We start from the raw sequence: 24,118 nt of genomic DNA on the forward strand, positions 1-24,118 counted from the left end.
CTTTTTCCCCACAGAGCCAAAAAAAGCAGGGAGCTAATGTGACTGAATGGTGAATGTATCCACTCTGGTAATCAATCACTTCTAAAACACAGTTGTGCACATGTTATATTTTAGAATGGAAATAACCTCCTGAGGGAGATATTCCTCCCCATTCTAGAAGCAGAACCCAAATAAAAAAGAATTGAGAGTTTTCTTAAATTGATCTGTGTACTTAGAAGCTAAGCATGAAATATTGTGATTCAGCCATCACTGTCATGCATTTTGAGGAATCAGCAGCTGCTACCCTGCATGGCTGGTTTCTATTTTTGAATGACACAGAAGGATCATTGTAACACATCACTGAAGACAGATCTCTGCTTCTCTGTGTGTGACTATAGGGTGAGGGCAATTTCATACTCTTTTTTTCCTATGGAAAAACAGAAACACTTCCTGTATATTTTTAGATCAACCTAACACTGACTTGTTAAAAACAGTATAGCTGGTGTCTTATGAACATCATCTTCCCTTCATTTCCATCTTGCTTGGAATAGATTATTCGGGATGCTTGTGGTCAGGTGACCAGGGTCCTATTTCTGGCTCTGTCATTAGCTCCTTGTATAGGATTAGACTAATCTTAAAACAGATATCTCAATTTCCTTCTATGTAAAGTGGGATAAAAATGCCTGCCTTTACTGTCACACAGATTCTCGCGTGCAACTAATACTTATAAACTTTTATTAGGTTTTTTCTGTCCCCTCTCCTCTAGTATCATCTCTTCACCAGTGTTTCCACTTCACAATCATGTATGCAATGTCTGTAGAAGTACCTAGTAAACACCATTCCTTAAACATTTGTCGAATGAAATGTAAGTTATTCCAATTTTATAATTATTCATCAATACTGAAGGTGAAGGGAACTCCATGTTAACCAGTATCTCAATGAGTACATGGGCCAAAAAAGCAGAGACATTACTTTGCCTACAAAGGTCCATCTTGTCAAGGCTATGGTTTTTCCAGTGGTCATGTATGGATGTGAGAGTTGGACTGTGAAGAAGGCTGAGTGCCGAAGAATTGATGGTTTTGAACTGTGATGTTGGAGAAGACTCTTGAGAGTCCCTTAGACTGCAAGGAGATCCAACCAGTCCATTCTGAAGGAGACCATCCCTCGGATTTCTTTGGAAGGAATGATGCTAAGGCTGAAACTCCAGTACTTTGGCCACCTCATGCGAAGAGTTGACTCATTGGAAAAGACTCTGATGCTGGGAGGGATTGGGGGCAGGAGGAGAAGGGGACGACAGAGGATGAGATGGCTGGATGGCATCACTGACTCAATGGACGTGAGTCTGAATGAACTCCGGGAGTTGGTGATGGACAGGGAGGCCTGGCGTGCTGCGATTCATGGGGTCGCAAAGAGTCGGACATGACTGAGCGACTGATCTGATCTGATCTGATCTGATAATGAAAAGGACATCTCTTTTGGGTGTTAGTTCTAAAAGGTCTTGTAGGTCTTCATAGAACCATTCAACTTCAGCTTCTTCAGCATTACTAGTTGGGGCATAGACTTGGATTACTGTGATATTGAATGGTTTGCCTTGGAAATGAACAGAGATCATTCTGTAGTTTATGAGATTGCATCCAAGTACTGCATTTTGGACTCTCTTGTTGAACATGATGGCTACTCCATTTCTTCTAAGGGATTCTTGCCCACAGTAGTAGATATAATGGTCATCTTAGTTAAATTCACCCATTCCAGTCCATTTTAAGTTCGCTGATTCCTAGAATGTTGACGTTCACTCTTGCCATCTCTTGTTTGACTGCTTCCAATTTGCCTTGATTCATGGACCTAACATTCCAGATTCCTATGCAATATTGCTCTTTACAGCATCAGACCTTGCTTCTATCACCAGTCACACTCACAACAGGGTATTGTTTTTGCTTTGGCTCCATCCCTTCATTCTTTCTGGAGTTATTTCTCCACTGGTCTCCAGTAGCATATTTGGCACCTACCAACCTGGGGAGTTCCTCTTTCCGTATCCTATCATTTTTCCTTTTAATACTGTTCATGGGGTTCTCAAGACAAGAATACTGAAGTGGTTTGCCATTCCCTTCTCCAGTGGACCAGAGGTCTGACTTCTGTCAGACCTCTCCACCATGACCCGCCCATCTTGGGTGGCCCCACATGGCATGGCTTAGTTTCCTTGAATTAGACAAGGCTGTGGTCCATGTGATCAGATTGGCTAGTTTTCTGTGATTATGGTTTCAGTGTTTCTTCCCTCTGATGCACTCTCACAACACCTACCGTCTTAAGGTGCAAAGACACAGAAACCATGGCATTGTAACTCTTGATTCTTAATATTACCAGAATTTGTTTTTTAAATATTTATTTTATTCAAATGCAATTGATTTACAATGTCATATTAGTTGGAGTTTATATTTTTATAAGTGAGAAAGATCCTGGTGTATTGGTTAAGAGATGAGCCTTGGATCTGGCAGTTCAGGGCTGACTCCTGGTTCTGAGTCTTACTTGTGAAGCAAAGGTTTCCTGAACCACATAAACTTCAGTTTCATTTTCTATATAAAAAAAGAAATAGTAATAATATGTTCTTCATAGTATTATTCTGAGGATTAAATGAGATAATCCATACAAAGTGCTTAACACAATGCCTAATATGTAGTAAATATGTATGTAGGGTGGGATAACAGCAATAACTACTGCACAATTGCACCCATATCACACACTAGTAAAGTAATGCTCAAAATTCTCCAAGCCAGGCTTCAGGAATACATGAACCGTGAACTTCCAGATGTTCAAGCTGGTTTTAGAAAAGGCAGAAGAACCAGAGATCAAATTGCCAACATCTGCTGGATCATCAAAAAAGCAAGAGAGTTCCAAAAAAACATCTATTTCTGCTTTATTGACTATGCCAAAGCCTTTGACTGTGTGGATCACAATAAACTGTGGAAAATTCTGAAAGAGATGGGAATACCAGACCACCTGACCTGCCTCTTGAGAAACCTATATGCAGGTCAGGAAGCAACAGTTAGAACTGGACATGGAACAACAGACTGGTTCCAAACAGGAAAAGGAGTACGTCAAGGCTGTATATTGTCACCCTGCTTATTTAACTTATATGCAGAGTACATCATGAGAAACGCTGGACTGGAAGAAGCACAAGCTGGAATCAAGATTGCCGGGAGAAATATCAATCACCTCAGATATGCAGATGACACCACCCTTATGGCAGAAAATGAAGAGGAGCTAAAAAGCCTCTTGATGAAAGTGAGAGAGTGAAAAAGTTGACTTAAAGCTAAACATTCAGAAAACGAAGATCATGGCATCTGGTCCCATCACTTCATGGGAAACAGATGGGGAAACAGTGTCAGACTTTATTTTTTTGGGACTCCAAAATCACTGCAAATGGTGACTGCAGCCATGAAATTAAAAGACGCTTACTCCTTGGAAAGAAAGTTATGACCAACCTAGATAGCATATTCAAAACCAGAGACGTTACTTTGCCAACAAAGGTCCGTCTAGTCAAGGCTATGGTTTTTCCTGTGGTCATGGATGGATGTGAGAATTGGACTGTGAAGAAAGCTGAGTGCCGAAGAATTGATGCTTTTGAACTGTGATGTTGGAGAAGACTCTTGAGAGTCCCTTGGACTGCAAGGAGATCCAACCAGTCCATTCTAAAGGAGACCAGTCCTGGGATTTCTTAGGAAGGACTGATGCTAAAGCTGAAACTCCAATACTTTGGCCACCTCATGCGAAAAGTTGACTCATTGGAAAAGACTCTGAAGCTGGGAGGGATTGGGGGCAGGAAGAAAAGGGGACGACAGAGGATGAGATTTCTGGGTGGCATCACCAACTCGATGGATGTGAGTTTGAGTGGACTCCGGGAGTTGGTGATGGACAGGGAGGCCTGGCGTGCTGCGATTCATGGGGTCGCAAAGAGTCGGACACGACTGAGCGACTCAACTGAACTGAACTGAGCACAGAGCAGGCCCTCAATATGTCCTAATTTCTTCTCTTTTCTGAATTTATGAGATGTATGTCACAAACTTTTTAAAAAGTAAAAGCTATGTATGTCAACATTAAAAATTAAGGAAAAGAAAAACACAAACAAAGAAGTAAAATATTACCCCAAGCCCATGACCTGGAAACAACCTTTGCTAACACTATTGACCTTCCTTTCATAAATCTCTTAACAGATAGATAGATAGATAGATGATAGAAACTAATTTTACAAGAATAGTTTGGGACTTCCACTTCCAGATACAATAGAATAGCAAGAACAAGATATACCTTCCTGTTGGAAGCAACTAAAGAAACTGATGACATGTATAAAAGAAAGATTTTCAGATATTGGACATTAGACAGCACAGAAAAGTGAACCCTGGAAAATGAGAAACAAACAAGATGAGCCTTAGAGTTGCCCCTGCTTACTGTCTAAGGAAAATTTCTAGGCTGCAGTGTAGGGAGGGGGAACCCAAGTAGGACCTTGACTGTCTCCCTGACTTATAAGAAAATGTTGGTATCACAGGGAGGCCAGTTCAGCTAGAATTTAAGGTAAAATACTGTGGAAGAGCTTCACAGAGGGAAAGGGCTCTAAGAGGCTGTAGAGAGTTTCTCTACTACTCCCAAATCTGCAGCTGAGTACTGATCAGCACATGCAGGTGAAGAAACCACCCAAGGACAACGGAAGAACCATTAACAATGATTAAAGATAGCAATCTCAGAGTTACCCAGGATTCAGAATAGTTTGTGTTCTCTTCAGCCAGAGAGAAAAAACTCCTTGTAATTTACAGGATATTGAGTAGGGTACTCAAAGGGAATCACTTAAGTAGTGGTGAAAAACCAGCCCCGGAGTAAAGGCTGCTACTCTGATGCCACACAGCAAAGCGTAAAAACAAGTGATTAAATCATTTCCAACTGATCTAGCTGCATCCCAGAACAAAGTTCAAGAGTATTTATAGGAATACAGAAATATTCAGCTCTCAACAGGGAAAAATTTACAAAGACTGGCATCCAATTAAAAATTATCACGAATGTAGGAAAATGTGACTCATAATAAGGAGAAACAGTAATAAATAGAAACAAACTCAGAAATGTCACAGATGATAGCATTCTTAGACAAGGACATTAAAATTTCTATTATAACCACATTGCATGTGTTCAAGAAGCTAGAAGAAAGATTGAGTATGTTAAGCAGAGACATAAAATATATATTTATAAAATGAACTTATAAAAGTTCATTTATAAAATAAACTTCTAGAAATGAATATGTGAGGTGAAAAAAAAATGCACTGCATTGGACTAATAGTTGAAACCCTACAGAGGAAAAATCAGTGAGTGAAACTGAAAACATAAAAGCTATCAAAAGTGAAACTCAAAGAGAAAAGAATGTGGAGGGAGCACACTTTACCAAAGAAGATCTACATGTGGCAAAAGCATATGAACTGCTCTACATCAGACATCATCAGAGAAATGCAAATTAAAACAATGATGAGATACCACTACATGTTAATTGGAGTGGCCAAAATTCAAAACACTGACAAGGAAATGGAGCCGTAGGAGCCCTTATTCATTGCTTGTGAGAATGGAAAATTGTACAGCCACTCTGAAAGGCAGTTTGGCAATTCCTTACAACCTAAACACGCTCTCATCATATGATCCAGCAATCAAGCTCCTTGGTATTTATCCAAAGGGGTTAAAAACTTACATCACAGAAAATCCTGCACCTGAAAGTTTAAAACAGCTTTATTCACTTGGAAGTAACTAAGATATGGTTGGGTGGCATCACCAACTCAGTGGACATGAGTTTGAGTAATCTCTGGGAGTTGGTGATGGACAGGGAGGCCTGGTATGCTGCAGTCCATGGGGTCGCAAAGAGTTGGACACGACTAAGCAACTGAACTGAACTGAACTGAAGATATCTTTCAGTAGATGGAAAAAAATAGATGAATAGATAAGTAAACTGTGATACATCCAGACAATGAGCTATTACTCAGTGCTAAAAGGAAATGAGCTATCAAGCTATGAAAAAACATGAAGGAAATTTGAATGTGTAAATCTGAAAAAGCTCTGCAGTATCATGTGGCATTTTGGAAAAGGCAAAAACAAGCAAACAGTGAAAAATTGGTGGTTACCAGGGCTTAGGGGAGGGGGGAGAATGAATGGGCAGAACAGAGAAGTTTTTTTCTGCTCTTATGATACTCCAATGTTGAATACATGTTATACATTTAAACCCATAGCATGTGCAATACGAGGATTGAACTCTATGGTAAACTATGGACTTTGTGTGATAATTATGTGTCAGTGTAAATTCATCAGTTTTAATACATGTGCCACTCTGGTGGAGGATGTCAATAGTGGTGGAAGTTATGTGTTTATGTAGACAGTATATGAAAACTCTTTATCTTCCACTCAGCTTTGCTATACATCTAAAATTGATTTAAAAAATAAAATATATTCTTTTAAAAGTCAATCAGCTACAAGATAACTTTAGGCAGCTTAATATACATGTAATTGGAAGTGAGAAAAGGGGAAACAGAAAAAAAATTTGCAAAAAGAATAGCAACTTTTCCAGATTAAAAAAAAGTTCATTTATTTGGCTGTGTAGGGGCTTAGTTGCGGCACTTGGGATCTTTGATCTTCTTTGTAGCATGCAGGATCTTTTGTTGTGGCATGCGAACTCTTAGTTGTAGCAGGTGGAATCTAGTTCCCTGACCAATGATAGAACCCAGGCCTCATTCACTGAGAACTCAGTCTTAGCCACTGTTGGGAGCACAGAGTCTTAACCACTGGACCACCAGAGAAGTCCCTTAATTTTTCCAAATTTAATGAAAACTTCAGACCCACAAAACTAACAGAAAACTCCAAACATAAAAAAACTGAAAGCACATTACACTAACACACATTACAATGAAATTATTTAAAGCCAATGATAAAAGATAATCTTAAAAGCCATCAGAGAGGGAAAAGGTATATTTAATACAAAGGAATAAATAAAAATGACCTCAGATTTTTGTTTGGAAACAATGCAAGCCAATGGCATAATATATTTAAAGTAGAATTCCATACCATGAAAAAATATCTTTCAAATAACTATCTTTTACATTAAAAAAATCATAGAATTCATTACCAGCAGAGTTATACTATAAGAGATATTACAGGAAGTCCCCAGGTTAAAGGAAAATGATACCAGATGAAAATCTGGATCTGTACAAAGGAATGAAGAGTGTGGGAAATGATGGATATGCAGGTAAGTGCAATTAAAAATATTTTCCATCTCTTTTGGAGAAGGAAATGGCAACCTACTCCAGTATTCTTGCTTGGAGAATTCTATGGACAGAGGAGCCTGGCAGGCTACAGTCCATGGGGTTGCAAAGAGTCGGGCACAACTGAGCAACTATCACTCACTCCATCTCTTTAAAAATAATTGTTTAAAGCAAATACAACAGCATTGTGTTTGGAAGTTTATAACAGATGTGGACATAAAATGTATGAAGGTTACAGTCCTAAAGGAGGAGGAATACGGAGAAGTGTTTTGAGTTTTATGTACCATGCATGAAGTGATGTGATACTACTTGAAAGTAGACCAGTAAGTCAAAGATGTAAACTGTAAACCCCAATCTAAGGACTAAGAACCTAATCAACAACAACTACAAAATTCAGAGTTACAGCTTATAAACCAATTGAGTTAAAATGGCACCATAAAATATATAAAGTAATGCAAAAGAAGACAGAAAAAAGGGTAAAGGCAATTCAATGGAGAAAAGACAGTCTCTTCAGCAGATGGTACTGAGATAATGGGATATTCATGTGTGAAAAAAGGAACCTTGGTTCAGACTTACTACTAACAAAAATTATCTCAAAAGGGATCAGAGACAAATGTAAAATCTAAACCCGTAAAACACAAGTGAAAAATCTTTCTGACCTTGGGTAAAGCAAGTATTTCTTAGATTGAAACCATAAATAATCCGTTACAGAATTGGACATTTTCAATATTAAGAACTTCTAGAATGAAAAGAGAAGCCACGGACTAAAAGAAAATCTTCGCGAATCACTTATCTGATAAAAGACTTGTATACGTAATATATGAAGAACTCTATAAAGGCAATGTGGAGAAGGAAATGGCAACCCACTCCAGTGTCCTTGCCTGGAGAATCCCAGGGACGGGGGAGCCTGGTAGGCTTCTGTCTATGGGGTCACACAGAGTCGGACACGAGTGAAGCGACTTAGCAGCAGCAGCAGCAGCATAAAGGCAACGATGAAAAAATGATCAACCATTTTAAAAATGGGCAGATGATTCAAAGGAAATTTCTTCAAAGTAAGTAAGTATGAAAAAGTGACAGTATCATTAGTTATTGGGGAAATGAAAATTTAAACCACAAAAAATTAATACCTATTAGAATGGCTAAAATTAAAGGGACTGGAACTCAAATGCATTCTGTTAAATGAAAGAAGCTAGGAAAAACAGTAAATACTGCATGATTCCATTTATATCAAATTCTTAAGAATGCAGACTAATCTATAGTGAAAGAAGGCAGATCACAGGTTGTCTGCGACTGGATGTGGGAGGCAAGAGAGGGTGTGAAAGATGATTACAAAGGGGCACAAGGAAACTTTGGAGAGTAGATGGTTAGCATCTTGATTGTGATGATGTTTTCCCAGATATATGCATATGTCCAAAGTTACTACATTGTATGCTTTAAATCTATGCAGTTTTTTCTGGGTCATCTATACCTCAATAAAGCTGTAAAAATGAAAAGTCACAAGATTAAGAATAATTATAATAAACATGGTGTATACACAGTTCAGTACTCAGAAGGGCCCTTCCAAGGGAAATCCAGACCAGGGTGTCCATAGGACAGACACATCACCCAAGGCACTCCTCACTTCTCCCAAACTCCCCTGTACTAGTTGTCCTAATCAGAGGGTCACTAGTCAGACCTTCTACTGTTGTGACACTTATTTTCGGGGAAGTCTGCATCCTGTTCAGAGTCTGAGGTTTGGGGCCACTCTCAGCACCCTTGTTCTGGCAGAGCTTCCCACTGTAATTGACTTCTGTGTGTCATAGTCTGTGGTTTAGGCACAAGGCCATTTTCTTGTTTTATTGGTGTAGGAGGTCCCCCCGCCTCCTGTTTTCCATTATATCTCTGGGCTTTAAGTGACTGAGTTGAGCAAAAGTTCCTTCACACACACACACACACACACACACACACGTCTCTGACCAGAAGTCATTCAAATGCTTCTGAACAGTTGGGAATGTGTCTGTTGTTTCCTGTCTTCCCAGAGTGTAGCCAAGGGCAGGGCTGATCTGGAGTAAATATATGTTGAATCACTAAAATTTCCAGTTAAATGTCTCCCCACCTCTTTTATCTATGCTGGGGCTCTTCTCACACGTGCTACCGTTTTCTCTTTGGATGACTGCACCAGCCTCCAAACTGGCCTCCTCTCCTCTGGCCTTGTTCCCTTGAGTTACTTCTATGCTTTGCAACAGAATGATCTTATTATATCACGAATCTGAGCATGCCACTCAAAGGAGTCCTTTACTCTTAGGATAGGGTCCAGAGCCGTAGGAGGCATATAGGAGGCATTCAATAAATGTTGGTTAAGTGAAAGACTGTGGGGCTTCAGGAGCCTCAGGCCTCAAGATGAAGCAGAGATTGGTGTTTGAGTTATCATATCTCCTTTGGCAGTTTATTAAATCTTTCTTTGCTTCAACTTTTCTCTGTGTATATGCCTACTTGTGAGTGTAAAACAAATAAAAGATACTGGATGAATGTGTTAAATCATGTCTGCCAAGAGGCAGATGCCAAGGTAGGATTAACCATGCAAGGGGTTTGTTGAGAACAGGATCAGAGAAAACTGGGAGTAGCCTCCCTACTATATTGGAGGTCTGGCACTTACAGAAGGAGAGCGGGAAGGAGGGGTTGCAGACCAAGTGTAGTTCCGAGAAAGGCTTGGCCAGACCAGTGGGAAGTCCTGTAACAAAGTCGTGCATAGGAAATGTCCTGCCTCTGACTAGAAAGGGCTGTGTTAGTACCCCCACCAGCTTCACTCACTGGGTAGGAGCAGCCTGCAGGAAGCATGGCCTCAACACCAAGAAGGTGGTGGATCTAGAGGAGCTATTGCTTCCTGAGCAGAAGATCCAACCAGCACATTTCCAGCCACCGCAAGTCAGAAGCCCTTAAAGTTAGGAGACCAGGCATTAAGTCAACATGAGAAAAAAAAGTCAGCTGTAGTTGTTTAAGGACTATCTATATACCATGTGGGTTTCATGTCATTAACTCACCAGCCTTGCTTTTTAAGTTTCTTCTTCCTGCTACATTCCTTTTATTCTTTTCACTACTCATGAGCAGCTTTACACAGAGGTTGGCAGGAACAGAGAAGCAAGGAGTCAGGCCATTTTTTTTTCCTGCTGTTGAGGACCAAATTGCTGGACCAAAAATATGACCTCCCTCATCTTTGTTTTTCTAACTTTTCATTTTTTGGAAATGCTTTTCTTTTCTTATTAATATTTAAATTACAGCATACCGCAAAGTGTCTATACAGTTATTTATATCTAAAGATGATGTCAAATTAGATTTTGGTAGATAGTTTTAAAGTCCCAGATCTCCATTAACACAGATAAAATAGCAATACTACATTATTATTATCTCCTGAGAGAGTCCCTTGGACTGCAAGGAGATCCAACCAGTCCATTCTAAAGGAGATCAGTCCTGGGTGTTCATTGGAAGGACTGATGCTAAAGCTGAAACTCCAATACTTTGGCCACCTCATGCGAAGAGTTGACTCATTGGAAAAGATCCTGATGCTGGGAGGTATTGGGGGCAGGAGGAGAAGGGGACAACAGAGGATGAGATGGCTGGATGGCATCACCGACTCGATGGTCATGAGTCTGGGTGAACTCCGGGAGTTGGTGATGGACAGGGAGGCCTGGCATGCTGCGATTCATGGGGTCACAAAGAGTCAGACACAACTGAGCAACTGAACTGAACTGATACTTCATCTTTTATTGGCATTTCCTTAAACTACTGATTTTCCTGTGGTTTTCAAATTCAAAATGAAAAGGATGCTCCCCCCAAACCAGTATCACCAGTGCTTCTTCCATACATAGAAGAAAACAAATTCTTAAGAGTACTTTTATTTCTTAAAGCACTTAGGATTCATTCAGGAAGTTACTTGAGCTGGGTCCAGACAAAGGAGTAGACCATCCAACTCCTGACATTTTCCAGGGCTGTGTGTCCAGAACTTGGTGACCCAATTCTTCTCAGTTGGCCTATATTCAGCTGAGCAAGTCATCAGGCTTATGAGGAGTTTGTTTTTTTAAAAAACCAAAAACCACTCTTCTAAAGAAAACGAAGCATTAAATAAAATATGCCACTATAATCTTGTGTAATCTTAAAAGTTGGCAGGACTGGTCTATAAAAACAAGCCTGAAAGCCAAGGCAAATAGGCCTACAAAGCAGTCAAACCTGGAGGGGATGTTGCCGAAGGAGGCCTGCCATGTGGTAAGAGCCAAACCAAACTCTTGATCTGGATTCCTTACTTGAGCACACCTAACAGTCAGGAGGAAGGTATGATCACCAAAGGACAGAATTAAGGTGTGATGGAATGGCGGCTTTTCCATACCTTCTTTAATGGAAGGCAGTATTTTCAAAGTTAGAGATGAAAGTGAATATAGTAATTGAAAGAGAAGGATATTTTCATGTATGCACATAGGTGTTCCAGGCTCCTCATAGAAGGCACAAATGAAGTTTATCGTGTGTCCAATCTGGTCCTGGATGCCATGGATGAGAGATGGCACACAATTTTTAAATTTAATCCTTGTGTCCTTATGAGGACTGTGTTACTATCTCCATTTTACAGATAAGCAAACTAAGTCTCAGCCAGGGGAGAAAAGTAACCTAAAACCGTATAACTAGTCACCGACAGATTCAAGACTCAAACTCAATGTGTCTATCTCAAAACCCCAGGTTTTTCTGATATACAGTACCGTAATGCCTCCAAAGAAATAGAAAGGTGCGTCATAATTTTCCACTATCCACCGTTTGCTTGAGAAGAGAGATAAATTTGTGAAATAGCTACAGCATAGTTTTATACTTATATGAAGTATAAATATATCTGAGTATGAGACTGTAGTCTGAGGACTGCAGGAAGGAAACACTGTGCTGCTTCTGCATCGGTAAATAGATTTCCCCTGTGCCTCCTCTTCAGCTCCAGACCTCCCTCGTCCTGACCTCCACATCCCTCGAGAACCTGCAGCCCCTCAGGTGCGCCACCGCTCGCTGCCCTGACTTCATCCACTGTCGCTGCTGGTCCACCTCAGCCACGCTGTCAGCCCCCACCCTCCTTGTCTTCTTCCCCATCAGGCCCTGCACCCGCCTCCCTCCCTCTTGGCTGCCTGCTCCCTCCTCAGGATCTCTGCTCCCTTACAACTGCAACTGCAGTCTTCACTGAGCTCCTCCTCCTCAGGCCCTAAAGGTACTAAAATCTCTTCAAATTTACAAAAGCCCTCCAAGAAACTGCTTTCCAAGACTAGCACTTTTTTCATCCTTCAACCTCTCTAAATCAAGCTTCTTGGGATTAGATTACTTTATTTCCCCTGTATTCCTTAATTTATCCTGTTCAAATTTCTATCCCCTGGATCTAGCCAAGATCACTTCATAATTACCAAGTTTTAGAATCTTCTGGGTTGTTAATTTTCAACTTCTTTCTATTAATCTACCTACTCCTCCTGCTTAAGATCTTCCCGTTTTGTCATACTCTTTATCACCCTCGTCTCGTCATTTCCTTCAGCGTAGTAAATACTGCAATGCCCCCAGACTCTTGTCTCTGCCTCTCCTATTCTTGATTATAAGCACACTTTCCCTAACCAGCTCATCTTCTTTCAGAGCTGGAATTCTCACAGATATTTTGTATTCATTCAGTCCAGACCACTTTCCTGGACTCCAGCTTCTTTATACAGCCCCCACTGCGTGTCCCTCAGTCTTTTCAAATTCAATGTGTCTAAAAGTAGAATTCCTTATATTCCAAACCCCTGACCATCTCCCCTATTGCTCATCTTCATTAGCGTGACACCTCTGTGAACCACCTTCCCTGCGTCAAAACCTGAAAACTACCCAAGATGACCTCTCTCCCTCCCTCTCTCACTTCCCTTGCTCTTCATCCCCTCCTAAATATTACTCATAATGACCGCGTCATCACAGATAGTCTATTTCATGTCCTTCTGTTTCAGCAGGTCTTGGTTTTATTTGAGCTTGTGTCCAAACTCTTCCTTCCTCAAGTGCATCCCTCATGTCACTTTGGGAATTACCATTATAAAGCCTATAGTTTTAGAGTCCTTATCACCCACAGGCCTTCATATAGTATACATATTCCCAAGGACTTCATATAGTATACAAATTCCTCTATCATCTACCCATCTTATCTTTCTAACCCCATTGTTTTACACTCTTCCCTATAATTAGTTTACAGTATTTCCCCAAAGACTCATGCTTCCCTCCCCTCTGCCCCTTTCCTTTGTACATGTTGTCCCTTCTGTCTGGAATTCCCCTCTCCGCCTTATTTTCCCAGTGAAATTATTCATCAAGAATGATCTTAAATACTACCCTCTACACAAACCTCCCCCTGATTCTTTATATGAGACCCTTTCTCTGAGCAACCATCATTTCTTATAGTCACCTCTACTGGTTCCAAACGATCACAATCTTTTCCCTTTGGGGCTGTCTTCTGCTCTAGACTGTGATCTCATTCAGAGTAGAGAACTCAACTTCATCTTCATCCAGCTGGATTTTCAACAGCACATGAAAATGTAGTGAATTTTCTTTCACTAATATCTGTAAGATATATATAAAGTAGTGTTAATTGCACTTATTAAAATCAGTTCATTCTTTGTCATACTAAATTCTTCATTGAATAGCTTTCTATTGGGGTGTGTGTGTGTTTGTGTGTGTGTGTGTGTATATATATATATATACACATATACATATACACATCTTACCTGGAGAAGGCAATAGCAACCCACTCCAGTGTTCTTGCCTGGAGAATCCCAGGGACGGGGGAGCCTGGTGGGCTGCCGTCTATGGGGTCGCACAGAGTTGGACATGACTGAAGCAACTTAGCAGCAGCAGCATACACCTTACCTACTCTTCTAGATTATCAAATCTTGGAGTCTTTTACTTTTACCAATTATCTTAGGGTGGATCATGCCTCTTGTAAATCTAGATAACCAGATCAAGACATTGCAAGTATTTTTACTAGGTCTGTGATATTGTACTGGGCTAGGAAATTCAAAGGTAAATCATAAAACCAAACATTTTTTATGATTACAAGAATTCTCAACCAATAAGGAGAAAAAAATGTTTGATTTTAAGCTAATTAATTCACACTCCCAGTTGTTACAGGTTAGTCCACTGACTTTGCATTCAGAGCTTTTATTTGTCTCATAACATAATATTTCTGTCCTTATCATCTGATAAATGCTTGTGTAAGTGTACTCATTGATTTTCAATTATTATAACAAAATTTAATGAAAAATTATATGATGTATGTTTTATACTACTGCATTGATTTGTTGCTGTTATAATGGTCACTAAGTCATGTCTGACTCTTTGCAACCCTGTGGACAGTAGCATGCCAGGCTCCTCTGTCCTCTACTATCTCCCGGAGCTTTTTCAAATTCATGTACATTGAGTCAGTGATGCTATCTAACCATCTCATTCTCTGCCACCCTCTTCTTCTTTTGCCTTCAATCTTTCCCAGCATCAGAGTCTTTTCAAATGAGTCAGCACTTCGTATCAGGTGGCCAAAGGATTGGAGCTTCAGCTTCAGCAACAGTCCTTCCAATGAATATTCAGGACTGATTTCCTTTAGGATTGACTGGTTTGATCTCCTTGCTGTCTGAGGAACTCTTAAAAGTCTTCTCCAGCACCACAATTCAAAAGCATCAATTCTTCAGCACTCACTCTTCTTTATGGTCCAACTCTCACATCCATATGTGACTACTGGAAAAACCATAGCTTTGACTAGACGGACCTTTGTCAGCAAAGTGATGTTTCTGTTGTTTATTATGCTGTCTAGGTTTGTCATAGCTTTTCTTCCAAGGAGCCATCTTCTTCTCATTTTATGGCTGTAGTCACCATCTGCAGTGATTTTGTAGCTCAAGAAAATAAAATCCATCACTGCTTCCACGTTTCCCCACCTATTTGCCATGAAATGATAGGACCAGATGCCAGTGACATCTTCTAGAGGAAAGGGTCAAGAGCCGGTGTGTTGGGGTCAAGAGTCAGGGACACCACTGTTCGATGTCCAAGTTGGAGCAGGACCCTCACCAAAGGATCTAAAGAGTGGAACACACGAAGTCTGAGAAAGCAGGACAAGAAGATGCATGCTCTAGAGACAAAGAGAGCATCTGGACAGCTCCAGAGCAGCCTGACTGTCTCAGCAGGATCAGGCTCAGCTGCTGCTTCCATAGGCTCCTGACAAACCTGTCTTGAATCAAAGGATTAGTCCACTTTGCCTAGAGCAAATACAGTTGTTCAAAAGATGGAACTTTTAGAGGTTCTTATGGGGTTTTGCAGTTCTGGAAAAGTTACTTCAAATATTTATCCAGATGCAAATTCCTTGGATCATTGTTTTAGAATGAACTTTATTAACTAAACTTGTTCCAGGAAAATTCTATAATCAGTTTTGTTATTAAGAAACTTCGTTTTCATTTGATGCATTCCTTTCTTCCTTCATTTATTCATTTCTGGGACTTGATCCAAACCTTATATAAAGCATTCACAGAAAGAGAGAAAACAAGTGGCGTCTTTATATAAACTATTCAAAAAGGAAATGAAGCCACCCAAATGTGACCTATGCCATCTGTGGCCTGTGATAAATAGCAAAACTATAGTAATGTTTTTTATTTAAATGTTAACTATAAAATATAAAATCCTTTTTATCAGTACCAGATGTCAGGCATCCTTATTAAAATGCCATAGTTTATTAAATAGCATCATTTTATACTCACTGAACTAGTAAAGGTTTTTTTTTTTTGTTTCTGTATTTAGGTTAAATGTCTGAAATTATGCATTACCGACTACTTCTGTTCAAGTATCTGAATCCTATTGTACATATACCAAAATTTACATTTAGAAGTAGAAAGATTTATACATCATGGGCTGAATCAAAATATTTTTCAGTCCACAAAAGTAGATTTTCATTTGACTCTTATGTTTCAGATGTATTGAAATTTTCATATAGCACTAAAACAAGAATTACTTTCTATATCTCAGGTGTAAAAGAAATGAGTGAAGATCAAATGAAAACAAAGAGTAAATATTGAATTATATTATACATTCTCTCTAGCCTTTTTAGCAGCTTTTTCTTTAGTTTTCATAGTGCAGTTATTTGTGAGGAAATCTGTTGGTTTCTATTTCTCCCCACAGTCCCACAAAGAATTACTACAGCCTTTTCTCAGCATGAGTCAGGGGAGGAATAACTTTGACAATTCGGTAAGAATCACTATAAAGAATTTTTACAGAAATCAAAAATTTTGGAAACTTCTCTACAAGGCCATGTTTGGAATATTTTGAAATCAAAATTAAAGTCAATAATGAAAATTTAGTATGGCAATTAAAGAACATTAAATTTTCATCTTATTTCTTCATGAACTGATACTGCGATTGAAACTTTTAGGTCTCCTTGAAATAGCTCTGAAATCGCAGATTATAATACTTTAAAATATTTGTTCTTCTTTTTCATTTTTACATATAGTTTGTGCATGATCTTTTAAGGAGCTAACATGAGGGAGATTAGGAAAAGGATTTTTGTTTGTTTTTTTGAGATATAAAACCAGCTATCTCATAGTCAACGAGTCTTAAGTTATTTGAGCCAAAGTCAGTATATAATATATCCCTTATATTTGTCTAAAGAAACCAGCTTTCCAGTGGTAATCTGGTATTAGCTTTATCAGCTCATTTCTACTTAGACATTATTCTGTAATGTTTAAATCAGGGTCACTGCAAAATATGGTTTACTGAGTTTGAAACCAGCAGGTGAATTCTGGACAAAGTAAAGAGCAAATAGTAAAATGGCTTACATGTTTTCGTAAGAGTTTATTTACTTTGGGATTTTATCTGCTGCTTTTAGTTTTAAAGGCTTACTATGAGGGCACTAGGAACAAATGGGCCCTTTGTATTTCAAGAACAGCAGGTGATGAAACAGGTTTTTGGTTTCACCTGGACAATAATAGTCAATGTATTTATTGACTTGATTGATCATCACAAGCCCCAAGGGCCATTGCTTCCCAATAAAAATTATCTGGATGTTTTTATGGTTGTCTAGAGTTGTTCTCGGAGAAGGCAATGGCAACCTACTCCAGTACTCTTGCCTGGAAAATCCCATGGACGGAGGAGCCTGGTGGGCTGCAGTCCATGGGGTCATGAAGAGTCGGACACGACTAAGTGACTTCACTTTCACTTTTCACTTTCATGCATTGGAGAAGGAAAGGGCAACCCACTCCAGTGTTCTTGCCTGGAGAATTCCAGGGACAGAGGAGCCTGGTAGGAGGCCATCTATGGGGTCATGCAGAGTCGGACACGACTGAAACGACTTAGCAGCAGCAGCAGAGTTGTTCTATTCATTTAATCTGCATATTTGTCTGTGTGACAAGGGATGCATATCTGCATTTCATCCAGATTTCATACATTTGTTCCAAAACACAATTGTCTACTAAATACATGTTCATAAAACCAATTCCTAAAATGTTATTCTTAGACTGTCTGTGTGAACATGGCTTTATAATTACTATTGCTTTACCAGTATCAAAAACTTAACACCTTCTGGGAATCTCACCAGATGAGGCAAGTGACTCAAACATACTTCAGAGAACTTTACTAGGATTTATCCATGAGATAATTGTAACTATTCTCAGTAAATTCAGTCACACAGTCATGTCCAACTCTTTGCAACCCCATGGACTGCAGCACACCAGGCTTCCCTGTCCATCACCAACTCTCAGAGCTTGCTTAAACTCATGTCCATCGAGTTGGTGATGCCATCCAACCATTTCATTCTCTGTTGTCCCCTTCTCCTCCTGATTTCAATCTTTCCCAGGATCAGGGTCTTTTCCACTGAATCAGTTCTTCAAATCAGGTGGCCAAAGGACTGGAGCTTCAACTTCAGCATCAGTCCTTCCAATGAATATTCAACACTGATTTCCTTTAGGATGGACTGGTTTGATCTCCTTGCAGTCCAAGGGACTCTCAAGAGTCTTATCCAACATCACAGTTCAAAAGCATCAATTCTTTGGCGCTTAGCTTTCTTTATGGTTCAATTCTCACATCCATACATGACAACTGTAAAAACCATAGCTTTGACTAGATGGAGTTTCGTCAGCGAAGTAATGTCTCTGCTTTTTAATATGCAGTCTAGGTTAGTCATAGCTTTTCTTCCAAGGTGCAAGCGTCTTTTAATTTCATGGCTGCAGTCACCCATCTGTAGTGATTTTGGAGCCCAAGAAAATAAAGTCTCTTACTGTTTCCATTGTTTCCCCTCTGTTTGCCATGAAGTGATGGGGCCGGATGCCATAATCTTAGTTTTTTGAATGTTGAGTTTTAAGCCAGCTTTTTCACTCTCCTCTTTCATTTTCATCAAGAGGCTCTTTAGTTCCTCTTCGCTTTCTGCCATAAGGGTGGTGTCATCTGCATATTTGATGTTATTGATATTTCTTGTGGCAATCTTGATTCCAGCTTACACTTCTAACCATTCTAGAGTTCCTGAATCTCCAGCGGGATAATTACCTGCCCTTAGCCATCTATCCCACAAAGAGAAAGGGTTAAACACCCAGCATAGTGCTAGACATGGGTGTTTCTACATGTTGGCTAAACACTCAACAAATAATAAAATATCCAGAGAAATAACCCATTTGTTGCCTGGAGATTTTTCATCTAATTGCTCTGGCATCAGTGAATGCCATTATCCCACTTCCTTTTCTCTTCCTTCTTCATGCTTCTGGAGATGACTGTAATCTCATGATGACTTTAGGGAGTATAAATAATTATCTCCAGGTTAGTAGCAGTTCTTTTATTATCTGCCCATAAGTCATATTTTGGATCTTAGATTTATTCTATTTGGATTTCCAAACAGAGGGGTTTGAAGTGTAAGGTAGTGGGAGTTTAAACATAACAAGTAGCAATAGGCTATGTGCATCTAGAGATTTCTTTGTGTGTTTTTAATTGTGGAAAAATACATAAAACATAAACTTTATTATCTTAACCACTGAAGTGTACCCTTCAGTGGCATAAGTACATTCACATTGTTGTGCGATCCTCCATCCCCAAGACTCTTTTCATCTTAAAACTATACCCACTAAACAGCAGCTCCCCATTCCCTCCTCCCCCCAGTCCCGTCACCTAGTGAGTTTTAATGAAAATGATTATGGGAAAATATTGTTGAATATCCATAAAGAAATGTATGTTCACCATCACATTTACAAATTTTTTAGAGCTGACACAGCATAGGAAATATATATATATATATGTATATTTAATATTTGTCTCATCATTTTTCCTGGGAAAGGAGTGTCCATAGCTATACTTCTGCATCTAATTTGTCATGTACTGTTGAAATGGTTAACATGCATTAGGGGTTCACTTTCAAATACCTCCAATGTCTTTAAAATTTAGTAATATTTTTCATTATTTTATTTTCAATAACACTAATTTTTGTTGCTTTAATTTTAGGCATTTAATTTCTACTTTTTTCTCATCATGACAACATTAATATTTTTAGTATTAATTAAAATTAGTTAATTGGCTTCCCAGATGGTGCCAGTGATAAAGAACCCACTTGCCAATGCAGGAGACGTGAGAGATACAGGTTCAGTCCCTGGGTCAGGGAGATCCCCTGGAGAAGGGCATGGCAACTCACTCCAGTACTCCTGCCTGGAGAATCTCAAGGACAGAGGAGCCTGACAGGCTACAATCTATAGGATCCAAAGAGTTGGACACGACTAAAGTGACCTAGCAAGCACACAAGCACATATATTTACCAGATTCAAGCTCTGCACCTTTTAATGCATCATTCTACATTTAGAACTAAATAATACTTGACCATACATTTGTTGAGTACTTCTGTTTATCTGGAAATCCCTATTGCATTTATCTATTTTGGAATCAAGTAATCTGACTTTTAGTTTCTTATGTTAATTATTATTATTATTGTCATTATTAATGTGTGAGTAGCTCTGTTAGCACTCAATCTCAAGGACTAGATGAGGAAGTCTACTTACTTTTGTTTCCCTTTTAAGCCCTCAAGCTGACATTTCTCTGCAGGAATTGGTCTTAGCTCATAACTGAGAATTTTTCAACAGTTGAACTTGAAGAATCCTGCTGGGTTATTTCTATGTTGAATGGTTATTAAAATATTATTATGATATTTTAAATAATTATTAATGTTTTATTATGTTCATGTAACAAAACTTATCTACTTCATAATTTTATTTTACTTGCTATTCCAAGTCAAATAGTCATTAGATATATTTGCTTCCAAATCAAGTGAGACATTTAAATATGATGCACTATTCTCATTGACTGAGTTCTCTTTAGAGCAGGAAGTAGTCACCTACTTGATATTATTTGAGAAATGTGGAGAGAGCTTTCTCCTCCTCTGTCTCACACTATCTCAAGTTTTATCATTAGAGATTCAGTACTTGGTGTTTGTCATCAGATGGTGCCCTTTAAAATGTGAATGTCCTTGGGAAAATTGACTCTTCTCATTGTCAGTCATCAAGTTTCTTGTGAATTTGCTCTTACCCACTGTAAGTGTGAATGGAGACATAAAATAAGATGAGAGAGAATAAGAATTGGGTGGGAGGAACTGTGATATTGAGGAAAAAGCTCTAACTGCATCAACATTTTGCATCTTTCATCCTTGACTCTCAAAGAATATTATTCAAATTATCATTATGCTTTGAAAGAGTTAACAAAATGTAAGTCTCTGTTTTTAAGACGTTCCTTCAAAATAATCAATAAATATTTACTGTATGTCTCTTCTATGCCATACTTATTGCTCAGCACATCACACAAAGCAACCCCATTTGCCTGAAGAGATTGAGGCTTGGAGAAATTGAAAAACTTTCTGAAGGTCATGCAGCTAGGCATAAGATCTTAACCTCTAAACTCTATTTATTCTTAGGGTATTGGGGAACAATTGGATAGCTCCAATTAGAAAAGTGACATGATCAAATTGTATTTTAGAAACATCACACTGGGTGCTGAATAGATTGGAGGGAGATAAGACTAGAGTCAGGCTAGAAGTTAGAAAGCTATTGCAATTATCTAAGCATGACCTGAATGTTGCCCAGGAGGTGGAAGTAGAAATGAAAATAAGTAGATGGATTCAAGCAAGATTTGAGAGTAGGCATCAACAGAATTTAACAAAAAGATGATCCTTGGGTTTCCCATTTGGGCAACCAGGTAGATAGATTGTTTTTTATCCGTTGGAGCTGTTATGACAAATATACCATAGACTTGGTGGCTTAAACAACATACCAACAATTATTTATTTCTCATAGTTCTGGAGTCTTCAAGTCCAAGATCAGGGTACTGACAGATTTGGTATCTGGTGAAAACTCATTTCCTGCTTTACAAATCACCATTTTCCTCACTGAGTCCTCACATGATACAGAACTCTGAGCTCTTCCTCCTCTTACAAGGCACCAGCTCCATTGTGGGGGACCCAACCACATGACCTCATCCAAACCAAATTACCTCCTAGAGCTCCACCTCCAAATGCCATCACACTGGGGATTAGGCTTCAACAACTCAATCTGAGGAGGGACACATACGTTCAGTTTATGTTGCCTTTCGCTAAGATGGGAACACAGAAAAAGAATTGGTTTGGGAGTTGGGTATCTATGTGAGGGGGTGGATAATGTTGAGCTTTGAACACATGGCTTTGTGGTGTCTGAAATCTCCAAATGCAGATGTCCAATAAACAGTTTCCTATATTGGCCTGAAGCTCAAGTTAAGAGACGTGGGCTGGAGATATAAATCTGGAGGTTATCAGAGTATGGATGGAAAGTAGATGAGATCACCCTGGAAAAAGTGCAAAGTAAGAAGAGAAGCCAGCCCTGCAACATGTCTGAAAAACAAAATAAAACAAAAGTAAATTAAATCAATATGCCTAAAGATCCCAGGCAAAAAGGGAATCCACCGAGAAAATGAGAAGGACCGGTTAGAAATGTACAAGCAGGCACTGTGGGAGAACAGGAGCCCAGAAGGATCAAGTTTCTGATGGGAGGAGTGCTCAGCTGGCTCAGTTTTTGTACTGTTGCTGGTTAGCACGAAGGAGGTTATTGGAGGTTATTGGTGACATGAGGACAGCAGAGTACACGACAAAAACTAGACATCAGTCTTCCTCTAGTTGCTAAATGGATGCATAGTATAGTGTAAATCTTGACATAAGCCTGAGAAAAGTACATAAATCTGAGAAAAATAAGATTCAGGCATCTTCCTTGTCAATGAGTATTACTTTTATTATTCCAGATTCTTTGTGCACACTAAAATCATGCATTACCCTAATTGGCATTTTACTTTCATTTCTGAAGGCAATTCAGTTCTAATTTTACAATCTGATTTTTTTTCAAACTCGATGATATTCTTAATGATGGCAGCATAAATTTGAAATATTAAGAGAGTCTTGATTTTTTTTTTTTTTAATACAGGTGCTCTCTGACAAACGAAGCAAAGAGAGAGCAGGTAAGTCTCTTTGAGGAAATCTGTTTTACTGATTGTCTGTGAAAGTTGTTTAAAGAGCCTTGCCTAGTTGCTATAAATTTAAGCATACCACATGTCTTGCAGAGTAATTGATAGTCACAGTATGATGTTAAATCTGAGTGTATTCTACATCTTGAAGACTGGATCGGTTCACTTAGTTTTTCCCTTGTCTTCATGCAGACATATAGTGGGTTTAATTCATACATGCAGAAATCACTTTGCATAACTATATCTCTTTTGGTAGTCACTTTGCTATATATACAAATATATATATATATAGCAAAAAATAATCATTATACATCTGAAGCTATTAGTACTATACTGTTATATGTGAAAAAAATTAAGGAAACTTAAAAAAGAAATTCCTTTGCATAACCAGACTTTGTCTTGAAATATGTACTATAGAAAAAGTAGTAAGAAAATAACAGCTGTACCAAAACAACTGCTAAGTCCTCTTGACAAATAAAGAAAAGTAGCAATTTTTATTGTTGTATCTGCTATATTTGGAAATGTTATACATAAGTCAAAATTTATGTAATGCATAAATCAAAGTGCATCTTAATTTATTGACTTTCTTATTTCAATAACTACATAAAATAAGAAAAACTCCCTGGAACCATCACTTCTTACCATCTGTTTAGCAACTGTTGTTTTATTTGAACAGTTCTTTATTTGACCAGTCATTGTGGACACATCATTCTGAATCTTCTCATTTGTCCTTACTTCATATGGTCATTTAAATGTTTACACTTGAAAGGAAACCACTTCAAAAACTTCGTGTGATTCCATTATCCACATTCTTCACATGTGGAAGATAATGTGTTTCTGGAAAACTTCAATGAAAAAATTAAAACTTCTTGTTTCTGAGTTAATATCTTTAGGGCCTTTTTTGAAATAAATTTGTCAAATAGTGCCACTAAAAATAATACTGTATTGCTGCCCTGATTTTTGGTAACCATCATTATTTTTGTTTTCAATGGCCTCTTTTTCTTTAATCTGTTGGAGAAAACTTTTAGTTCCTATTCAAAAACCCAAGATCTCAGCTTCAGCTTAAATTAGCCTCAGCTTTGCAAAGGTCTCTGGATATAGTCATCTACTGTTCTATCTCTTGGGGAGACTTGCAAGGAGACGTTCACACTGGACCACCAGGCAAAGTGACTGGCTGGAAATGCATCACAAAAACATCCTTGATAATGTGCTGGCCCCACCAACTGTACCAAGAATCACCAAACAGAGTTGCTCCTGCCATTCTGTGAAGTGCTTATAGCATCAAGCATGCACAATTTTGTCCATATCCATTTTTATATTTGGAGAAGGACATGGCAACCCACTCCAGTATTCCTGCCTGGAGAATCCCATAGACAGAG

General features: G+C 38.8%; 1 protein-coding gene across 3 annotated transcripts in view; it reads left to right on the forward strand.

The window, feature by feature from the left end:
- STARD13 (StAR related lipid transfer domain containing 13) overlaps window positions 1-24,118 on the forward strand; it is a 492,092-nt gene that overhangs the window by 168,482 nt on the left and 299,492 nt on the right. For all 3 annotated transcript variants that reach the window (XM_086329392.1, XM_086329395.1, XM_086329394.1), the window contains exon 4: window positions 22,700-22,733. In XM_086329392.1, coding sequence (XP_086185518.1) covers window positions 22,700-22,733 — 34 coding nt within the window. The remainder of the gene's footprint in view (window positions 1-22,699; window positions 22,734-24,118) is intronic.

This window comes from Bos grunniens, chromosome 12, assembly GCF_055505025.1.
Source record: "Bos grunniens cultivar Pamir isolate PY7600 chromosome 12, Bosgru_T2T1.0, whole genome shotgun sequence".
Taxonomy (NCBI): domain Eukaryota; kingdom Metazoa; phylum Chordata; class Mammalia; order Artiodactyla; family Bovidae; genus Bos; species Bos grunniens.